The sequence below is a fragment of the Agelaius phoeniceus genome, chromosome 2, assembly GCF_051311805.1.
Source record: "Agelaius phoeniceus isolate bAgePho1 chromosome 2, bAgePho1.hap1, whole genome shotgun sequence".
NCBI lineage: Eukaryota > Metazoa > Chordata > Aves > Passeriformes > Icteridae > Agelaius > Agelaius phoeniceus.
In genome coordinates, this window is record NC_135266.1 from 82,444,613 (window position 1) to 82,464,409 (window position 19,797).

General features: G+C 37.3%; 1 protein-coding gene across 6 annotated transcripts in view; it reads left to right on the forward strand.

Annotated features, from left to right (window-relative positions):
- GRM5 (glutamate metabotropic receptor 5) overlaps positions 1–19,797 on the forward strand; it is a 245,793-nt gene that overhangs the window by 102,375 nt on the left and 123,621 nt on the right. For all 6 annotated transcript variants that reach the window (XM_077174005.1, XM_077174007.1, XM_077174008.1 and 3 more), the window contains one exon: positions 8,434–8,683. In XM_077174005.1, coding sequence (XP_077030120.1) covers positions 8,434–8,683 — 250 coding nt within the window. The remainder of the gene's footprint in view (positions 1–8,433; positions 8,684–19,797) is intronic.

Here is a 19,797-nt window from a genome sequence, read left to right on the forward strand (position 1 = left end):
TTAAATGAATGTTAGACAAACAGTGATTGTAACTATAATAACATATAATATATGTTGCAATAATGTTGTTATTGCAACAAAGCAAAAGTGGGTTTTTGTGAGGCAAAACTGTCATGTTTCATTCAGTCTAACCAATGTAGATGGTGCTCTTTTGCTACAGTTGTCTGAGTTTTTCATAATATACTTATTCTTGCACCATGACCATCAGGGAAACATTTTTACCTTCATTTCACATATGAGGACAGAGGGCAGAGAGAAAGGCACTTAGCAGAAAACTCAAGATTAATCGAAGGCCTTCAGAATCTAATAATCTCTGAATTATGCTTCCTTTTGCTGGATGACTTCTGGTATTGCTCACCTACTGCATCAGCAAAATAAGACATCATGTGTACTTCAAAAAAAGACCAGATGCAAGCCATAGTAGAGTAAGGAATTAATATTACATGATGTTATGTTCCAGTTTGTGAATTTACAGAAGTGTAATGTTGTTGATTTGCAGAATGGACCAACTCTTTTGGGAAATACAATAACTGATAGCCTAATTAGAATGGGGACTAGGTCCAAATGCCAGCGAATAAACCCCAAACAGCTGAATTCCTTGGGAATTCACTACACCCACAATGAAGGATTCAGAATCATAGACTGAAGAGTTCCCACTGCAAAGCCCTCTCCTTTCTGTCTTAGCTTTTGTGTCCTGGAAGAAACAGCCTCCTGTCCAATACTGTCAATCTCAGGTATTCTCAAACTATTTTTTATTAATGGAAATGTCTTAGAACCAGGTAGATAGAAAGAGCTATTTCCCAAACACAAAGTACAGAAGAATCTTAATCACTCCAGTCTGAAAACAAGGAGAGCAGTCAGAGACATCAGCATGTTTCTGCAGGAGCTGTCAGACTTTAAATCCTCTAGTAGACATTAGCATCATGTAGGACTTCAAACGTTGCTCAGTGGACAAGAGCCACAAAGCTGCAGACATTCCAGTCAGCTGGAGGGATCAAAGGAAGCATACAGAAAAGGCTGCTTCCACACTGTTCCCTTTGCTCACATAACAGCAATGTTTAAATGAGTTTCTCTTTTAAAGTTATGAGGTGATAATTTAAAAATACATAAAAGTGGGGTGCATTAAACTGTGAAAGTAGGTCATCATTATCTTGAGAAATTAATTTATTATTTCAAAATAGCTCAGAGAAGATGAGAGAGAGGAGACTTTGATATCAAACTGATATTTATGAGATCTCAGATGAGGAGATAAACAGATTTGTTTAAATTAATTAAGTACAGTTACGTTTGGAGTATATTATATGTTTCTTTTCTGAAATAATTTAAAAGTTGGTTAGTCAAACAAATACCTTATGAATAGAGCTGGTCTAAAAGACTTTGGATGAGAATTTCTAGTCAGAAAATACCTAGTAGCTGAAACCTAACCTCATAGAAAATAGTTAATTATTTTCCCAATTAAACACATTAAATTTGTTTTTAATGTTCTAATATTTTAGCTAATTACTTAAGAAATAAAAATAGTTTCCTGATTCAAAATACATGTTTGATTTTACTTTACATTGCAGAAAGAAATATGAGTCTTACATTACATTATAAATTGGTCAATATCTAAATTAAATATTATAATTTCCACACATTATTTCACTGGATTGAATTTTAAGAAGATTAGAAATGGGGGAGAGGGCTTTTTTTAGCTAACATTTTTGTGATTAGGAAAAAATTTAATGTCTTCAAATGTAGAAAACTAAAAACCCCAAAACTCTTCATAGAAATGGAAATCAGGCTTATAGCAAGTGTGATATCATGGTAACTAACGTTTCTTTGTATTGACACATCTTGAATCATAGTAGACAACATACAGGGACATAGGCAACCCTTTTGGTCTGAGTTTTATGAGTGCTTGGTAAATGTTTGCAGAGCTTTTAGTTTGAACAGATAAGATTGACACCCAAGGAAAGATGTAAGTGATTCTCCACTATCACACAGACAGCTAAGGACAGAGTCCCAACTGCAGCCATCAGTAGTGATGGGCACCCCTATGAGGCCTCAGATGTTAGATTTTGTCCTTTGAATCACTTTGAGACTGTCTGTGCTTACAGAAGGCAAGTATAGCAATTTCAAGGATGGAGTAGTAAACTCCTAATTTAATCCTTTATGGAAATTTTTGCCCTGTGGCACTCCTTTGCTGAGCAGGGCAGAAAGATGATTTCTCCCAGCCCAGCTAACATTCCCTGTCTGCTTCAATAGAGGGTCATTTCTTGGGAGAAACCTGTCCATACAAAAGTGTGTACATATTTATCCCTTTTTTCCATTAAATTCAGATTTTTATGTTTACTATATCATGAGGAAAGAGCCCAAAGGTCTTGAAGTTGCTATCTAACACTCAAGATGATTGAAGTGGAACAGCCCAGTCTTCCAAATGATTATTAAGGAAAAAGAAAATATTGGAAATATTTAAGTGGAATATATTTGGAGGAACTATTCTCATTTAAGTTGTTTTTAATGGGTTGCTTTCAAAATGAAATTTTAATTTTATTTTTTATTGTTTTACACATATATATTTAATATAGAAACTGAAATCCTATCTAAAAATCATTTAACTATTTGGATCAGATGAAAAGAGGTTGAGTTTTCTTTTTTTTTAAGCGCATATAGACAACTCCAGAATTTCAGGCATATGTGTTTTGACTTCATTTGGTTTGTACCCTTTAGAATAAAGTAACACTCTATTGTCATGTTCTATTTGCAGACATAACTACACAGAAGGCTGTGATTTTGATCATGTTGTATCAGTGGCATGTGGTTGCTCCAGCTGCTCGAAAGACTTGGTTTATGCCCCTATTCTTGATAGTGAGGTACCTTAAAAGACCCATAGTCAAAAGAGCAAAATGTAGAAAATATCTGGCAGGTAGTAGCAGGTACTATTGGTGTTTTTCCATTATTAATTTGAATTGTAACAGTCAAGGACACATCTAACATTTCCATTTGGGAAACACGCCCATATCTTCAACTTTTGGGAAGAGCATCATGCTAATCAACCAACATGTTGCCTTTCATAAATATATGGTATTACACCCACAAGTATTTTCAAAATTATACCAAAGCTTCTTTTTTTTTTATATATATTTCTTGCGAAGTTCATCCTTTTGGTGCAAATGGAAGCTAGGGGAAAATGAAGATCTTTATTTCTTTTATTCCTTTTATTTCTTGCAAAACATATACTGCAAATTTTAACCTATCTTGACTTCTTTTCTGTGGCTCAGACACAACATAGAATATTATTCTGGTTTCCTCCTTCTTGTCTAGAAAAATAATGAGTATTTCTGCTTAAATAAATATGCTTTGTGACAGGTAGGATTATTACCAGCCTAATGAACGACATAATGCATTTCTTCTGTTCCACTCAAGGCTCCTCTTCTTTTGCTTTGTGAATTTTCACTGTGACCTGCCAGAAACAATCCTACATCTTAAAACTCTCCTAAAGGTTGATGCTCATCTATGGTCAATGAAAATATCTTAAACAAAAGAACTGGCTGATAACAATTTGCATGTATAGCTATGGATAAAAAAGCTCTTTTATGCAAAAAGGCATACATGACATCCCAAAAATTCCTGGGCACGAGAAAACACAGTTTGTTCTTTCATTTGACAGTAGAGACTTTTCACCTCCTATTGATAACCTTTAATCTGATAGGGCAGATGTCAATACATTTTGCTAAATATTTTAAGAATTAAAACATTGTTGTTTTGCTTTGTAATGCACATAAGATCTTAATGGTTTATGGTTAGGTAGTTTAATTGGCTCAGCTGGGGGCAGGAGGGGAAGCAAGAGCTGCCTGCAGTTTGCCTGACCCGTTTCTATCAGATTGAAGTATTATTATGTACTGTACTATATTAAGCATCATCTGGAAAAAAAGCACAATCTGTTCTTTTTAAGCTTCTTAATAGTTTCTAGTACTGATTCATGGGAAGTGGAACCAACAGATTGTTATAGTTAGACTGTAGGTGGGGACACATATGCTTGAGTTTTGAACAAAATTCCAACTCTGCAGCAGGGACAAGCCTTTCGCACAATGATGTAATTTTTTTTAAAAAAAACATGAAGTGACATATGGGAGTAGCTTTTGACTGGGCTTAGGGCCAGGTGTTCAGGTAGGCAACATGCAGGATCCAGGCCGGTATTTTAAAAGAACCCAGATACCACTTGTTGCCAAGAGCACACATTTACAAAAGCCATCTACTGCTAATAGTTCTGATTACAGCACTGCAGACAAAATTTCAAGAGGACAGGAACGTCAGCTAAAAAACTGATACACCCTCCAGCAGAACCAGTAGCAGTATAAAGGTGCCAGTTTCCAAATACTGAAATGGAGATGGAGTTTGGTGAGGCAAGAGGAGCTGAATTTAAATTGACCATACTTGAGCTCCAGTTTGTGTTGTTTGTGGAGTCTTTTCTGATGAATTGGAATGAAGAAAGCAAGAGTAAATCAATCCCTCCCTTCTGTTGAACATTTCCTTCAGAATTTTCTTTAAATTTAGAAGTGGAAACAAAATAGATACATGGATAAATTCCCAGGATGTAGGCAACTTTCATCATATGGGACTCACCAAAAAATGTTAGTTTGTTTCCAGCCAAGGAGTTCTGAATTAATTTTCACTTGGAAATGAAACTACAAACTGCGTAAAACATCACTATTGTCCATCCATTTGTGTAAATCCTGAAGCCCCTTTATCCTTTTTCTTGTGTCATAGACTTGGCTGAACAGTGAGAACTGCCCCATTGGTGGAAACTTGCTCTAGCTGAGGCAGTTTTGGTAGTACTGCTACAGGTATACTGAAGAATCATGTCCTTGAGGAGACCAGTTCCATATAGAAAGCGTGGAGATTCTCTTCCACTGTGAACCTTACATCCTCAAGGAAATGACACAATATACCTTACCTTCTTTCCCACTCTAATTTCTTCAATGCTAAATGTATATGTTTATGCACATACATGTTTTATTCAGAAAGCGAGCCCAGATGAAATTTTTTGCTAATATATGGTGCAAAAAAATTTTACAGAAAAGATTTTCTTTTTCCATCAAAGAGTGTTCATTATCCCCACAGTATAGCTCATACAGATATACATACCTCATCAAAACCCTTGCACAACAGGAGAATTCACTATGAATAATTAATTGCATAGAGGTTAATCAGCAAGGCAAGAGCACCACTGGTGTATTTGTATGAGTGCCTTGAAGCAAAGCTGCTTTCTGTTTTTATCAAATCTCCCTTGAGCTCATGTCATAGAGCTGTAGTTTTCCCAGCTGGAGACCTCAGTGACTCTCAGATTTGGACTGTGAGGATGTATTTTCTTCCAAATGTTAAGAACATAACATTTTCCTAAGTACTCCTCTCCTGGTAGTTTAACATGTTTCCTATGATTTTGGATGACACATAACTTTTTGTATGGTTTCATAAGATCTCCCTGTCTCGATGCTTGATGAAACCATGGTGTTTGTGCTCGAGCAGATTTTATTGGATTGGAAAGCAGTTAATGCACTTTGTGCTCTCTAAAAGACCCGCTATTTTTCAGTACTGTAATTAAACCTATTGTCAACTTTATACCAAGCCTGAGGATAACAGAATTCAAACAGAAAAGTTTGAATGCTTATAACACTTTCAAGCAAATACTGCAGTATTTGCAACATAAAAGATATGCAGTTCTGTAAGTAAATTAGACCTGGCTTGGAATTTTACACTCAGTTTTTTGACAGAGAATGAGATCTTCAGAATTTCTATGTCTTTGGGTGTCACAATTTCACCCCAGCCAGCAATGAAGCACTAGGCAGCCTCTCGCTCACTCCCCTACCAGCAGAATTGGGGTGAGAATCAGAAAAGTAAAAGCTAAGGAACACATGGTTTAAGTTAAAGACAGTTAAACAGATAAAGAAAAGCTGTGCACACAAGCAAAGCAAACAGGGAATTAAATCACTGCTTCCCATGAGACGTTCAGCTGTCTCCAGGAAATCTGGGCCGCATCACGTGTAATGAAGATTTGAGAAGACAAACACCATCATTCCAAACACCCCTCCCTTTCTCCTTCTTCCCCGAACTTTATGCACTGAGCATGATGCCACATGGTCTGGAATATCCCTTTGGTCAGCTGGGATCACCTGTCCTGGCTGTGCCTCCTCCCAGCCTCCCATGTACCCCCCACTCTCTCACCAGTGGGGCAGCACAAAGAGCAGAAAAGGCCTTGGCCCTGTGTGAGCCCTGCTCAGCAATAACAAAAACATTTCTATATTATCAACCCTGTGTTCAGCACAAATCCAAAACATAGCACTATACTAACTACTGTGAAGAAAAGTAACTCTACCACAACCAAAACCAGGATATTGAGATATATAGTTTTTCCTCAAACTTACATCTTCTATGGCAAAGATTGACAATGTTTCCTTGTTCTTTTCATCTTCTGTTAGAAAAAGTGAAATAGAATATTTAATGTTGATCCAGAATGACCTAAATGAAAATAATTTTAGACAAAGTAGTTTATTTCCTGTCAGATGGCTTAATTTTATTTTTGAAGACCTCTGGGTCTGCTGGGAGTTAAATGTGACTGACCCCAATTTTTCCTTCAGGCTGGCTTTGGCAGCTATAATACATATTTCATGAGACACCATGGTTTTGACCTCTAGATGAACTGTTTCAGCATCCCATGGGAATCACTTGATGCTCATGTACCACAGGAAACACAGTTTGCCCTAAGGGCATGACATGGGGGTAAGCACTGGACTCCTGATTTACTGCTCTCAGGAAGCACTGGAACAACTGAGTTTAAATGGCATTTTGTCCGGGCACAATTTGCATGATAATGTGGTTTCCATTAGGCCTAATCACAGCAAGGAAGAAAATGAAAGACCTTTTGGGTAAGGGTCTACCTTCAGGTAGAAAGATCTACATTCAAGTTGCCATTTTGGTTGGGTGCAATTTGGAAATTTAGTGGTCTCAAGGTCTCAGTGATTCATTGCTGGTGTGAAAGAAAGATAATGTTACTTCCTGTCTTCTTGTTCTTTTCCTCTTTTGACTATTTGGATGGTAAGATCCTAAAACTGGGCGCTGTTTTTGCTTTCATATTCAGCTCTGAGTGTAACAAAACCTCTGAGCTGCAGCCCCAGAGTGATAGGGATGACGCCTCAGGTGGGCAAGATGAATTCTTGGTGGCTCCAATGTCCAAATCAAAAGAAAAAAACAGAGAACAGTCCAAATCCCTGTCTGATCCTCACTGCTTCACATGCATTTTCACTGTCAGTGCTCCTGGGTATTTGTAATTCTGCTGGTAAGAGAGTATTTTTCTTACAGATTCTTCCGTTTGCAAGCTAACAAATTTGTGAAGGATCAGTGGTTTCTTGCAACTTGACCACTTGACACTCACAGTTTTATTAATTAATTAACTGATTGTATTTCTGTGGAATATTACTGAGGGTTTAAGACATTACTTTTGAGAAAGATTTCCTGCCTCAGAGACCTTCTTGTTTAAATGAGACATGAAACAGATTTCAACAGCCAGATGGAGGAGCACAGGGAAGCAGACACACAATCCTGGTCGGGATGACTGTCAGTGGTATCAGTACATCCACTGTTTAAGCACTGTGACTTTTTTGTAGGCCTGGCAGTGAAGAAAGTGTCTGTGCTGAGACAGAATAAAGGAAAAAAGGTATCTGTCTGTTAATATCTATTACCAGTTTATCCCCATAGAGGAAGAAGATATTGAAAGAAAATATGAAGTTTTTCCCACTGGTAGAAATTTAATTCAGAACAAACAAACAGGAAGAAAACCCAGAAAAATATTAAAGCACATTGAGTTCATCTGCACTCTAGTGATCCTTGTAATGCTAATCCTCAATTTCATTATTCATTCTTCAGTAGAAGTTTTTGCTTCAACAAAACAAATTTTACTTTTCACTCTAACTAAAAAAAAATATTGCTTTTCAGATTGCATTATGAATTAGGTGATATTGTGAGCTTTTTTTGTATATATTTAAAATATTACACCTAAAAATTAATTCTCAATGTATTTTTTTTTTTAATTTACTGAAGGTAATCACAGAGAATTTGGCCACATTTAGTCAGTTTAAGAGAATCAGAAGAGATTGCCATTTGTATATACACTACTGTGCACATTATGGTCCAGATCCTCACAGGTAGTGAAGTACTCAACAGCCTTTGGTTTAAGCAGAGATGCAGTCTCTTGAAGAGCAGTGAATTTTCCAGGAAAATTTATTGACCTTGTCTTGAAAAATTGACTAATTAAAAGATTAAAGTGATATTGTTAAGATTGGTACAGTGATCTCTCCGCAGATATGTAACACATTTAAAATATCTGATGTTTCCCAAGGAAGTAAAGCTGCCATGGATTTTAATATATGCATTTGTGTTTCTGTTTGCATTTAGGAAACTATGGTGAAAGTGGAATGGAAGCTTTCAAAGATATGGCAGCCAAGGAAGGGATCTGCATTGCACACTCCTACAAGATCTACAGCAATGCTGGCGAGCAGAGTTTTGACAAGCTGCTGCGAAAGCTTCGGAGCCACCTGCCCAAGGCAAGAGTGGTTGCCTGCTTCTGTGAAGGCATGACTGTCAGAGGCCTCCTGATGGCCATGAGGCGCCTGGGACTCGCTGGGGAGTTCTTGCTGCTAGGCAGGTGAGTAATACCATGCAGTTATAGCCTGCTGTTTTAGCCAGCAGGGCAAAACAACAAAAAATATCACATTTTTTGGACTGCAGAACATACATCACAGACTTATGGCCTCTCCTATACCTGTGCATATCTAAAAGATAGGGAGTAATGTCAGCTCTGTCATAGCAGTACAAACTCTACAAAGACATGCATCATTCTCATGACATGCCAGACAAACACAAGTCTGCTTGGCCACTCCTAGCAACAATGAGTGAGGGGAAGCTGGCACAAAAATCTTTGATCTATGTCACCGTTTTGTTCACTGCGGTTTAAAATGCATTATGTACATACACAGCCTGAGGCTGTGTCTCATTCCAGTAACTCTGTGTTAAAGATTGCTGATATGGCCTCTGGGTGTGCTTGGAACAGGATTTCCTGAAACTAAGTTAGTTAACTATCACCTTTTCTTCCTGATTCAGTGTGTTGATGTGCATACTGTCCTAAGGGCTTAGCTCTATGATATCAGTGTTTCCTTTCCTAACTGTCAAAGGAATAAAAGAAAAGTCACTTAGTGTGTGCTCATCTAGAAGGAAAAAATCCTGGGCTCATAAGCAAAGAAGTTAAGAAATTATTGATGTGAACCGAAAGGGATCTTTACATTTTCCCTTTATTCAGCAAGCGGATCCTAAACAAGACAGGAAAAATGATGTATAGAAAACAAAAGGGAGTATACTGGGAGTCAACTAATGTACTCGGTGCCTTTTCAGTGCATTATTAGAAGGATGACCTGTTGCTGTCCCAAGCATGAACCCTACAGGAATACAAGTAAAATGGTGTTAGTGAAACCTGAAGTCATGTTAAGACCTCCAGGGAAACTTCAAAGACTGTTTTGGCAGCTCAGAGACTGAGTCTGTCCAACTGGTAGGACACCAGCCTCTGCTCCCAGTCTGCCCCATTGCACACAGCTGCCCTTCCCCCTTGGGCAAAGGGGAAAGCAAACAGGCAACAACTGTGGCTCTTGTCTCTGCCCTTACTCTTTGACATCAGCATACATTTTGGCATTTTCAGATGGGAATTTCTAAATTCTTTCTCTGATTCATGGCAACTGTCTCTATCCTTCTTTTCTAATACATTTTATCTGTAGGGACTTCCACGGACTGTCTTGGTCCTTTTCTGGACAGACACCCAAAGGGACCACGAACTTCAAGGTGAAATTCACACGAACATTTATAGATTTCTATAATTTAGACACTTCCATGTAGCCATCAGTATTTGCTCTACAGTTAATTGAACAAAATAGGACCTTCTGAGGTCCCTTGTTTGTAATGTGATTATTTCGAGTATCTCAGAGAAATCATATTCTAGAAAAGAGCTTGTACAAAGACTCTCTTGATCATTACCTTTGGTGGAAAAGCCAACTTGTCAGTTGTTAAAAGTAGATTGGAGCAAATGTCACCTCCACTATCTCTAGCTGAATCTGGTGCCATAGGATGTTTGCTATCTTCCTCTGTCCTAAATACAAGAAATTGTCCATTATCTACAGCAGTACCCAAATTTAGAAGCACATAAGGATTGTTTTGAAAAAATATGTTGGCCTTTAACTACTCCAGACTCCAAACTGTACATAATTTTTTTAATGGGATTTATGTAGAACAGTTCTAAATTTAGCCCTCTGAGATGCTTTTATGAATAAGGACTTCAGAAATTGCTGATGGTGAATAAGAGTAGAGCAATTCAGATTATCTCTTCAAAAAAAAGCAAGGTCTAAAGAGAACAGGCTTTAAGGCTTTGCTTCAAGTTTATGTTTGTTTTGTCTGTTTTGTTTTGTTTCTTTGTGGAAAATACCTGTTTCTAGCTGCAGTGGAAATTGTCATGAGTAATTATAAGACAGCTGTTATTCGGTATATGACTTCCATTGAGTAAATTGACAGTAATAGCTTCTCTTAGAAACCTAAACGGTAAAGTCTTTCCGATTGAGACAAAAATCCTTAATTGTACCTGACCATTTGGGGTGTATCCATGCCTGTGGCAGTACTACCCAATTTAATTGTGAAAAATGCAGCATGAACTGGAGGTGTTTACAAAGAAAGGAAAAGGGAAGTGTAGGGATTTTTTCCTACCATTTCAATTTATTACCAGAGACTCCAAGGTAATGGCTGAGAAGTGGCTACTCAGGCATAAGTTAATATGTCCCAGCCAGTAATTGCTGCATCAGACAAGGATGGCTAGAGAGGTATAGTCTCTCTACATTTGGCTCTGCACTTCAGAGATCCCAAGGATCTTTGAGCATCCTCAAGGATATTTATATATATATATATTAGTATAGGTATTTTTCAACAGATTTGTTTCCAATTTGATATCAAAATCAGCTATAAGCCAGGGAAAAATTAACCAAAATCATAAACAAATAAAAACTAACTAATTTTGCCAGCTGACGACTTTTGTTAGGCTTTGAGTCACCCTGAATCTGTAGAGCAGTGTTTTGTGTTTCTGCCATGCAGAAAGAATCATGTATAGGGTGGGGGAAGTTGTGGAGTAACAATGTTCCACAAAAATGTTCATTCTTACGAAAATGTTGTCCTTCCACTATGGGCTAATCTCTAGGTTTTGAGGTAGAGGCAAAAGAAAAAAGCAGCAGAAAAAACAGAGAACTTGAAAGCACATCTTGACATAGATGGGGTATAAAACAATAGTATTGTTATCCAGTGATAATCTGAGTTCCTGTATCGATTTAAAGATCTGTTTTCCAGGACCTTAATGTACTGTGTGCTCTCTTGGTTTTTGACTCTTTGGCTCTGTTGTCTGTGAATATTTACCTGTTGGTCAGAAGCCAGGGTCGTTGGTTGGTTCTGTAGAGAACGATGTAAGGCACTGACCTATGATGGATGTGACACCAGTACAAACCCAGATCTCATACAAGCAGATTGTACTGGGGACCTTTTTGTGCATCATTTGTTGGGGGAAAAGACAGTATGCAAGATTTTGAGAAGAACAGATGGTTCAGAGTGCACTAAGGGGAAAGTGCTACATCTGAAATTAAAGAAGGGTCATGAAATTAACTTTTCTTGCAATTCTATGCAGGAAAATGGACTAGGATAAGATTTATGCTTTCATTCCTCATCTGATCCTGGAGCTGCTCTGGGCTACCCATTCAACTGAGAAGATTATGAAAGGGCATTTCAAGTGTAGTGAGAGTGCTGTTCACTGGAATGCCATGGGCTTACAAGAAACACTACCTCTACTAATGAATACTCTTTTGTTGTCCCAAAAATCCTTCCCTGTTGTTTTGTTAAGTGTAGAATTATTTTGTTTCTTTTCCAAATGCATAGAAAGAACTAAAGTCACAAAGACACACAGTAGATTTATGGGAAATCATAAATTAATCAGCATTTCCACTTCCTCTTTGCTTTCCTTTATGTTCCATTTTTAATTTGGATTCATCTATAATATTTTAAATCCAAAGCCTTGCAAAAATATTTGGATTTTTTTAAGCTATGGATTTCTCACTGCATCTGTTTCATGCTCAGATAAAGAGAAAATGGATTGGCCAAGAGGAATGCATATCACATAAATTTCCTTTACAACCCTAAGGGGAGGAAAAAGATACCTTTCAATAAACTCTCCACTCTTGACCTTCTATGCAGTTTCTGAAATTGCATTGCCTGCTTTTGACAGATATGCAAGGTGGCATGTCATTAGTGATTGTAACATTCCAGAGCTTTTTGATTCATGGAAAACATTTTAAATTCTTGGCAAATATTTACCTCATGCACCTTGAAGAATTAGCCTTAACCTCAAATGCAAAGGCGAGTGTGTTGACTTTCAAATGTGAAAAAAAATGTTATTTTAACCATTATTCAGCTTAATTGAGATGTGGACACCAGGCTTCACCTGTTTGTCTTTACTACTTCTGTCATCCACAGGTCATACACCAGGAGATATCCTTATAGATAAATTAATTTGAGAATAAATAATACATTCACATAGCAGAATAACTCTGAAACAGATTTCTGAAGGAACCATGGAATATTAATTGTGTAGATAAAACCAGCTTGGTTGTACATGATTTCCAGCTTTTCTTCATTTTATGTATTAGTCAGACCCAACAGCTGAAATTTTCTTTTATGTTATATGCCCACCTTCATCCTGCTCCTCTTAATACCTAGTTTCTCATCTTTGGACAAAGTGTCTGTGATATTTCTCTACAATAATCATTTTTTTGATTCTTTTCATCTGCAGGAATTCCAAAACTTGTCTCAGAATGACTAAGTAGCTTAGTGCTAAGTCACATGATTTTTCATAATAAAATAGAAAATATTAGTTGCAACAGAAATTATAAATATTGACTATTACTGTCCTAAATGAAATGGATTCAGAAAACACTACCACAGCACTAAATAATTATATTATTTTTTTTGCTTGCTGGAATTATTTCATCCAATATCGATTAACACTTTCCAGATGGGACTCCACATGGTGATGGTGACAGCATTTACCAAGGGATTATTACCAAGAAGCAGTTGGGACATATATACTCTGTTTTGGGGCAGAAGAACATCAAGATTCACAGATGCGGTCACTATGTGTTTTTTACCTCTAGACGAGAGAATTTCCACTGGTTGATTTGTTTATTATTAGAAAATAGTTATTGTAAAAACCTAAAAATCAAAAGACAGAAATTTTGTAAAGAATTTGTGATTCCAAGTGCAAGACAGTCAGACTATTCCTACCTAAAGGAGAAGAGAAGGGAAAGGACAAGGGTATTGGAATGGTCAGGCATTGAACCAATTCCCTGCCCAAGGAAGCGGTGAAATTACAATCCTTGGAAGTGTTCAAAATGTATGCGGCACTTGGGGACATGGTTTAGTGATGAACAGTTGGACTTGATAATCCTTAAGGTCTTTTTCAACCTTAGTAATTCTATGATTCTAAATGGAAGGTAGATGTATATAAAGATAAAAATTTCTTGCTCAATGTCTCCAGCTTCCAAATGACATCCCACAAGTAGTACTCATCTTCCAGAAATTACTGGGACTTCCATTTGCATCACATGCTCATGTATGCATACGGAGATGCAGATTTACTACTGTATTCACTATCATATCTGATTTAAAAAAAGAGTTAATTAAAATTATCCAGTTTTTCTGTGGTATTAAAAGACAAAATTATACACAACGAATAAAAAAAATTAGCAGAGATAGAAATATGTCCTTAGGCTCTAGAACTGATTCTGATTTTCAGCTGTCCAGCTGAAGAAACATGGCCAAAATTTATCAGTCTGATTTAACTTCTACATGACTCTTAGATACTTAACTTAGCCAGGATTTTCAGAAATAACATAAAACTGTGACTTGGCTGCAATATCTGCAGCAAAGGAATGGGAAATCTAGACTGCAGGGCATCCCTCACAGTTTCCATCCTCTTTGAAGTAGTCAGGTCTTGATTTCTATATGTTGTAACATCCTTGCAAAGATGAAGAACCAGCTCCTGCATTTTCAGGAATCACTCTGTTCTGTGATATGTGAGCTCTGTGCTTCAGGATGCCTTGGGCCGTGCCTCTGAAGCATGCCATGGCTGCAGAGCATGTCCAGATGAAGATGGGTGAGGGCAGGGCACCACTTCTAGCAGTGTGATGATCACAAGCAATTCAAGGGAGGCTCTGCAAGAGGGCAGAGGGACCACTGAAGCAGTGCCCATTCTTCTCAGAACAACACAGGTATTCTCTATCACAAATCACCTCTCCTAATAAGATATCTCCTTAGCTCCTGAGGAGATGGATTGGAGGAAATTGTTATTGATTTTAAGAGATATTGCAGCAAATGAGCTAAGCAGAAGGTAAGTAGTCAAAATGAGGATAAGGAGGGAGAATAAAATATGGAGAAGGATTACTTCCAGGAAGCCCACAAAGTAATTCAGCTGATAGGAAACTCAGCAATATATATGAAAAAAAGGTAGTTAGTAGCTAAAAAGGGCAACTGTAGCTGAAGGAAAATTAAAGCAAGATAGATGATCTGAGAGAAATTAGTTCTTTCTAACAGATTAAAAAGAAATCTTTTGTGAGATTTTTAAAAAGTGTTTGTTGAATGAAGAAAGATCTCAATGTAAAGGATGTAGTGATTTCCTTCCAGAAAGTATGCTGTGTGGTGTGGGTTAACATGCCTTTTTCTATCTTTGTACAAGTCCAACTGGTGATGAAGTTCTTGTAAAATAAATTAGGATATGAAATTTTGTAGACCTGAAATGTACTCTAGATTAATTTTTGGTTGTTTTTGCTACTTCAGGGAAATATTAATCAGACAAAATACTTCTATCTAGAATACTTCTTGCTGCCTAACCCACGACAAAATTGTGGAAGATAAATGCAATATAAATGTGTAGATATTTCCTCCAAAATAAGCAGGTGAAAAGGTATTTTTAGAGTAAAATTGTGCAACCCCAGCCTGTATGAACATCCCGATCCTTTTTCTTCAATCCATAGTAGGTAGGAGTCTGGTGCAACCTCACCTGAAAGCTGTTTTCTCTAAGAAAACTGTCTGCTGCCCACTCATTATTTATCTTTGTTCTCTTGTTCAGGCATGAATGTGTAGCCCAAGAAAATACGTATCATTGTATATCTAGTAACTAAATGCACTGTAAATAACAACATCAAGTCAGAATCTTCATTGCTACCCAAAAAACCCAGGAACTTAATAGCAAAACAAAGGTTTGCTTTCTAGAGATGTAAAAGAAATTAGGGAAGTGAAAAGATGTTTTCCCTCCTATATCCAAACTTTTAGAAATAAAGCAGACTAGAGGGCAAAGAATAACTTGGTTTTGAGCAGGAGCTTTGTGGTGTCCGTTTGTGGCAGCCTCATGGCTCAGAGACCCTGAGGGTGAGCAATAGCAGCAGGGTCCTGCTGCAGATGGAAGCAGTGAAGTGGTTGGTCAAGGCTGTTTGTGCAATGATTCAAAAAAACATAATTTCCTTTCTGTGGTTCAGGCTCCACAAGCTATATACACTGAAAGCAAATCAATCTGCCTGACTTTTTATACTTTCTTGCATGTTTTTTTTTCTCGGCACCTATCTGACCTGATTCTAATAAATATTGCACCTTGCCATCCAAATTTACAGTCACTAATGTAAATCAGGTAGTAGGGATTGGAGTAAGCTCTATACCTATTTGGAAGAATGTCTTCATTTTGCTGTGTCAGGAATGATATGTATTTCTTTGGCTGGGTGGTGGTGGTGGTATCGGGGTGGATGTCTACCATGGCATGAAGCAAACAAACATGAAGTATTTCCAAGTGTGCACATTGACAAGTAAGCACACCTTCTACACATCTGAAAATGTAGCATTAGAAAATACTCGGACAGGTCAGATCAAAGGTCCATCAAAACAATTTGTTATTTCTGGGAGTGGTCAGCAGCAAATGAATGGCAAAAAGTGACACCAGGCCAGGATGGAGCAATGTTCTCCTGGAGAATTCTTAGCACCTTTGTGAGGGAAGCCCTTGTGGTTATCTTTCTGGCCCTCCTCAGGATTCTCTCTAATAGGTCTACAGTCTTCCTATGCTAGGACCTCAGAGCTGGAAGCAGGACTCCAGGGTCTCATGAGAGCAGAGTAGAGGGGGAGAATCACTTCCCTCAACATGTTTCTTCATCCATACTTCTTTTGATGCAGCCCATGATGAGTTTGACTTTCTGGGCTGGGAGTTCACATTGCTGGATCATGTTGAGCTTCTTATCCAGCAACAACCCCAAGTCCTTCTCCTCAGGGCTGCTCTCAATCCATTCTTTGCACGCCCCGTACTTGTGTTTGGCATTGCCCCTTGCACTTGTCCTTGTTTATCTTCATGAGGTCCACATGGGTCTAGCTCTCAAATCTCTCAGATTCCCTCTGGATGGCATCTCTTCCCTCTAACCTTGTCATGACAAATCACGTGTGTCCAATTAAATTACTTACTTCCTGTAAATAAAGGTCTACTCTTTCTCACCTACAACTAGCATTAACAGCCAAAGGAAGGTAGCTTTGTTAGTCAGTATGTTTGAATAGAATTGTGCCTCAGCACTGTAGAAAAAGACAGTGGCTCCTTCAAGTCTTTTACTTCTGCACTGATTCATCTCTACCAATTCATGCTTGATCCATCTTTGGATAGATCTGAAAGCAGATCTATCCAAAGTATTTCAATGACAGAAATTACACAGCCCTCTCAGTCTGCTTCTCCCCGAGTGTAACTACTCCTTATACTCTTCCTAACATCAAACCTACAATTCTTTTAAGCCCATTACTCCTTGTCCTACCCAGGGGAACAAAGGAAGCAGTTTCTAAGACTGCAAGTTCTATATTTGAAGACTTATGCTTACCCTTGTTCTGCTTTGACAACTTTCAGTATGAACAGAAAACAGGTTTTACACTTTGGAACAGCACGAGATCTCTCTATTATCCCAGCAGAAATGAGACACGAGGCAAAGTACAGAAAAAGAGATGTCAAACAATCCTGAAGAATTATATAAGGTTTATTTTCATTGCAAAATGACAAATTCATGAGATGACCTACACGGTTGAAAAATAGACAGTGAGGCAACCTCAAAAATAACTCCATATTGCCAACAGACCTGTGCTTGCAGTTCTGCATGAAAAGTCAGAGGCTTTGCTGGGAAATTGTGTGCATCTGTGGGTGCCTCTCTGTTCGCACTCAAGAGACGTATGCTTCTGATTTTATATTTGACTAAGAAGCTCTGTTTTATCTCACAGCTTATTAAAATTCAGAATGGAAGACGTCTATGGGTGGCTGACTTAAGACTGTTCTCTTCAAATATGTCTTCTGAGAGTGATAGGCAGCTATCAGAGAATTTTCTGATGTAAGACTATTTTGAGAATGAGAGACTCTTCCAATTCTAAGAAAAGGAATCAAAAATACCCTTGGAACAATGAAAATATTTTTTATTCAAGCTTGAGAAGAGATTGGATGCTTTCTTCTCAAAAACATAAATTCAAGAGGTAAAAATAAATGTAGATCTTAAACCCCATCATTGTTATTCCAATTTGCTGCAGGCTACATGCTAAAATATAACTTTTTAAAACATTAAAGCTAAAATGAAAAATGTGATCCAGTATATATTCCTAGAAAAATTTAAAAGCACTTGGAATAGAATGAAAATTAGCATTATGCTTGAAATTTTCTGATCTTTAGAAAAGCTACAGAATTTTGATTAATAAAGTCAAGACAGCCTAAAATTTTCTTTATTTAAAAAAATAATTCTGTTTCTTCTCCTCTGAAATGAACACTTTGACAAATAGAGTTTTGCCATAAGGTACTGGCTTAGCACTTAAAATGTTTCCTTTCTGTTGTCTTTCTCTGCAGCAAGTGGGTATGATATTTTCCATGACTTCTTTTTAACTCTTTCTTTTTCTGACTTATCTGCATCATCCCAGAGTCGACACCCAGGGCTAGTGACTCACTGCAGACACACAGATTTTTTCTCCATCTTCACATTTCAGTTGATTTAGTTGTACCTCGAACAACTGGAAAATCTGAACATAAAAACATTACCTACACAGCAGAGACTTATACAGGTGGACCCATCTCACTAACACTGATGAGTGATTATGGAAGAGTATTACTCGGAGTAATGAAAATTTCTGATTCGTAAACTTGTGGTGTAATTCATTTTTCTATCACTCTATTAAAGTGACAAAGCACACACAGCAGCACATATCCCCCTCCCTATGGCTGAATTGATAGTTTTTAGTGAAGCCATTGTCTCTCCAGAGGTTAAGGCTGAAGGCAACTGACAAGGTGAATGAAGTGCCAGGACTCACTAAACCTCATTCTGGTGGAATTACATCCACTCCTTCCTTAAAAAAGACAAATCGTGGCAAGAATACACTACTTTCAAGAAGACCAGATAAAAAAGCTATGTATTATTTCAAGGAATAAGGCCCAAGCTGAACGTTGTTGATAATTTTCATATTAGAAATGTGTAATAGCAGAATTGATTAAATGAACAGTATTTTAATTAGGGAGCTAAAGTTAATAAAATTTATATTTGCTAAGGGGTCATACTGTTCAACCTTTATGCATGTTGGTTAGTGACACTGAAGGAGGTAAAGACAGACTGAATTATAATGAGTAAATCATCTCTGTCCTGGGAAATGGTGTAGTTATAAAACATAGTGATTTAATACATTTTAACTGGTATGTTTTTAAGCATTTCATGTCTTGCAGTGCTGATATGCACAAATTAATGTTAATCTTGGATGCTGACTATTTTGAAATATGATTGGCTGATATGATTTTTAATATAATTCTACCAATGCATACTAAAAGAAACATTACTCATCTCCTAAAGTAAATTAAATATATTTCTGAAACTCTTCATGTGTTCAAAGGTTTCAAGCCTTAGCTAAGTCAGTTTGCTTATCATAGCCAAATGTGTATCATGTGGATGCTACCCTAGTAAAAAAAATTCATGTTAGCCACTCAAGATCTGATTTTATCTGAGCATTTCAGACATGAGGAAAACTATACTATAATGTAATGTCAAATCAGCAACATGTTGAGGAGGATGACCATCACAAAATAAAGGGGTTGATGTTACTTTTACATTTAATAGAGATTTTATGGGGTTTTAAGCAAAATTATTACACAAAAATGTGTTATTTAGCTGCTTGACCTGACACCAGTATTTATACAAAGAGCTAGAAACTCTTGCATTGAAGGGAATGTCAAGAAACTGAAACGACAACTGCAGGTTGTTTGCCTGGTTTTGTTCATAGCTCATTACTTGAAATTGCCTTCAGAAAAAGGCATTAATGAATGCACAATTGGTGTGCAATTGGTTTTGGTCTTTAAAAAGAAAAATCAAAGAACTACTTCTGAAGTTGTCATCTCTTAGCTGTGTTTTTGAGAAACTTGATATGGATTTTTTTCTTTTTATTATAAGATATATAACTGATATTATCTAGCAATAAGAAAAAAGACAGCTTAATTACTTGTGCAGCAATTTCTCTGTCAGAAATCTAATTACTTCTTGCTGCTCCATAAGTCCTTGTCACAGGGAACCTCCCAGTACAAGGGTTGGGTAAAAGTAATTAGTAATTAGTATTTTCTAATCATATCCCCCCTTATTTTGCACTACATTGAACTTAATATGC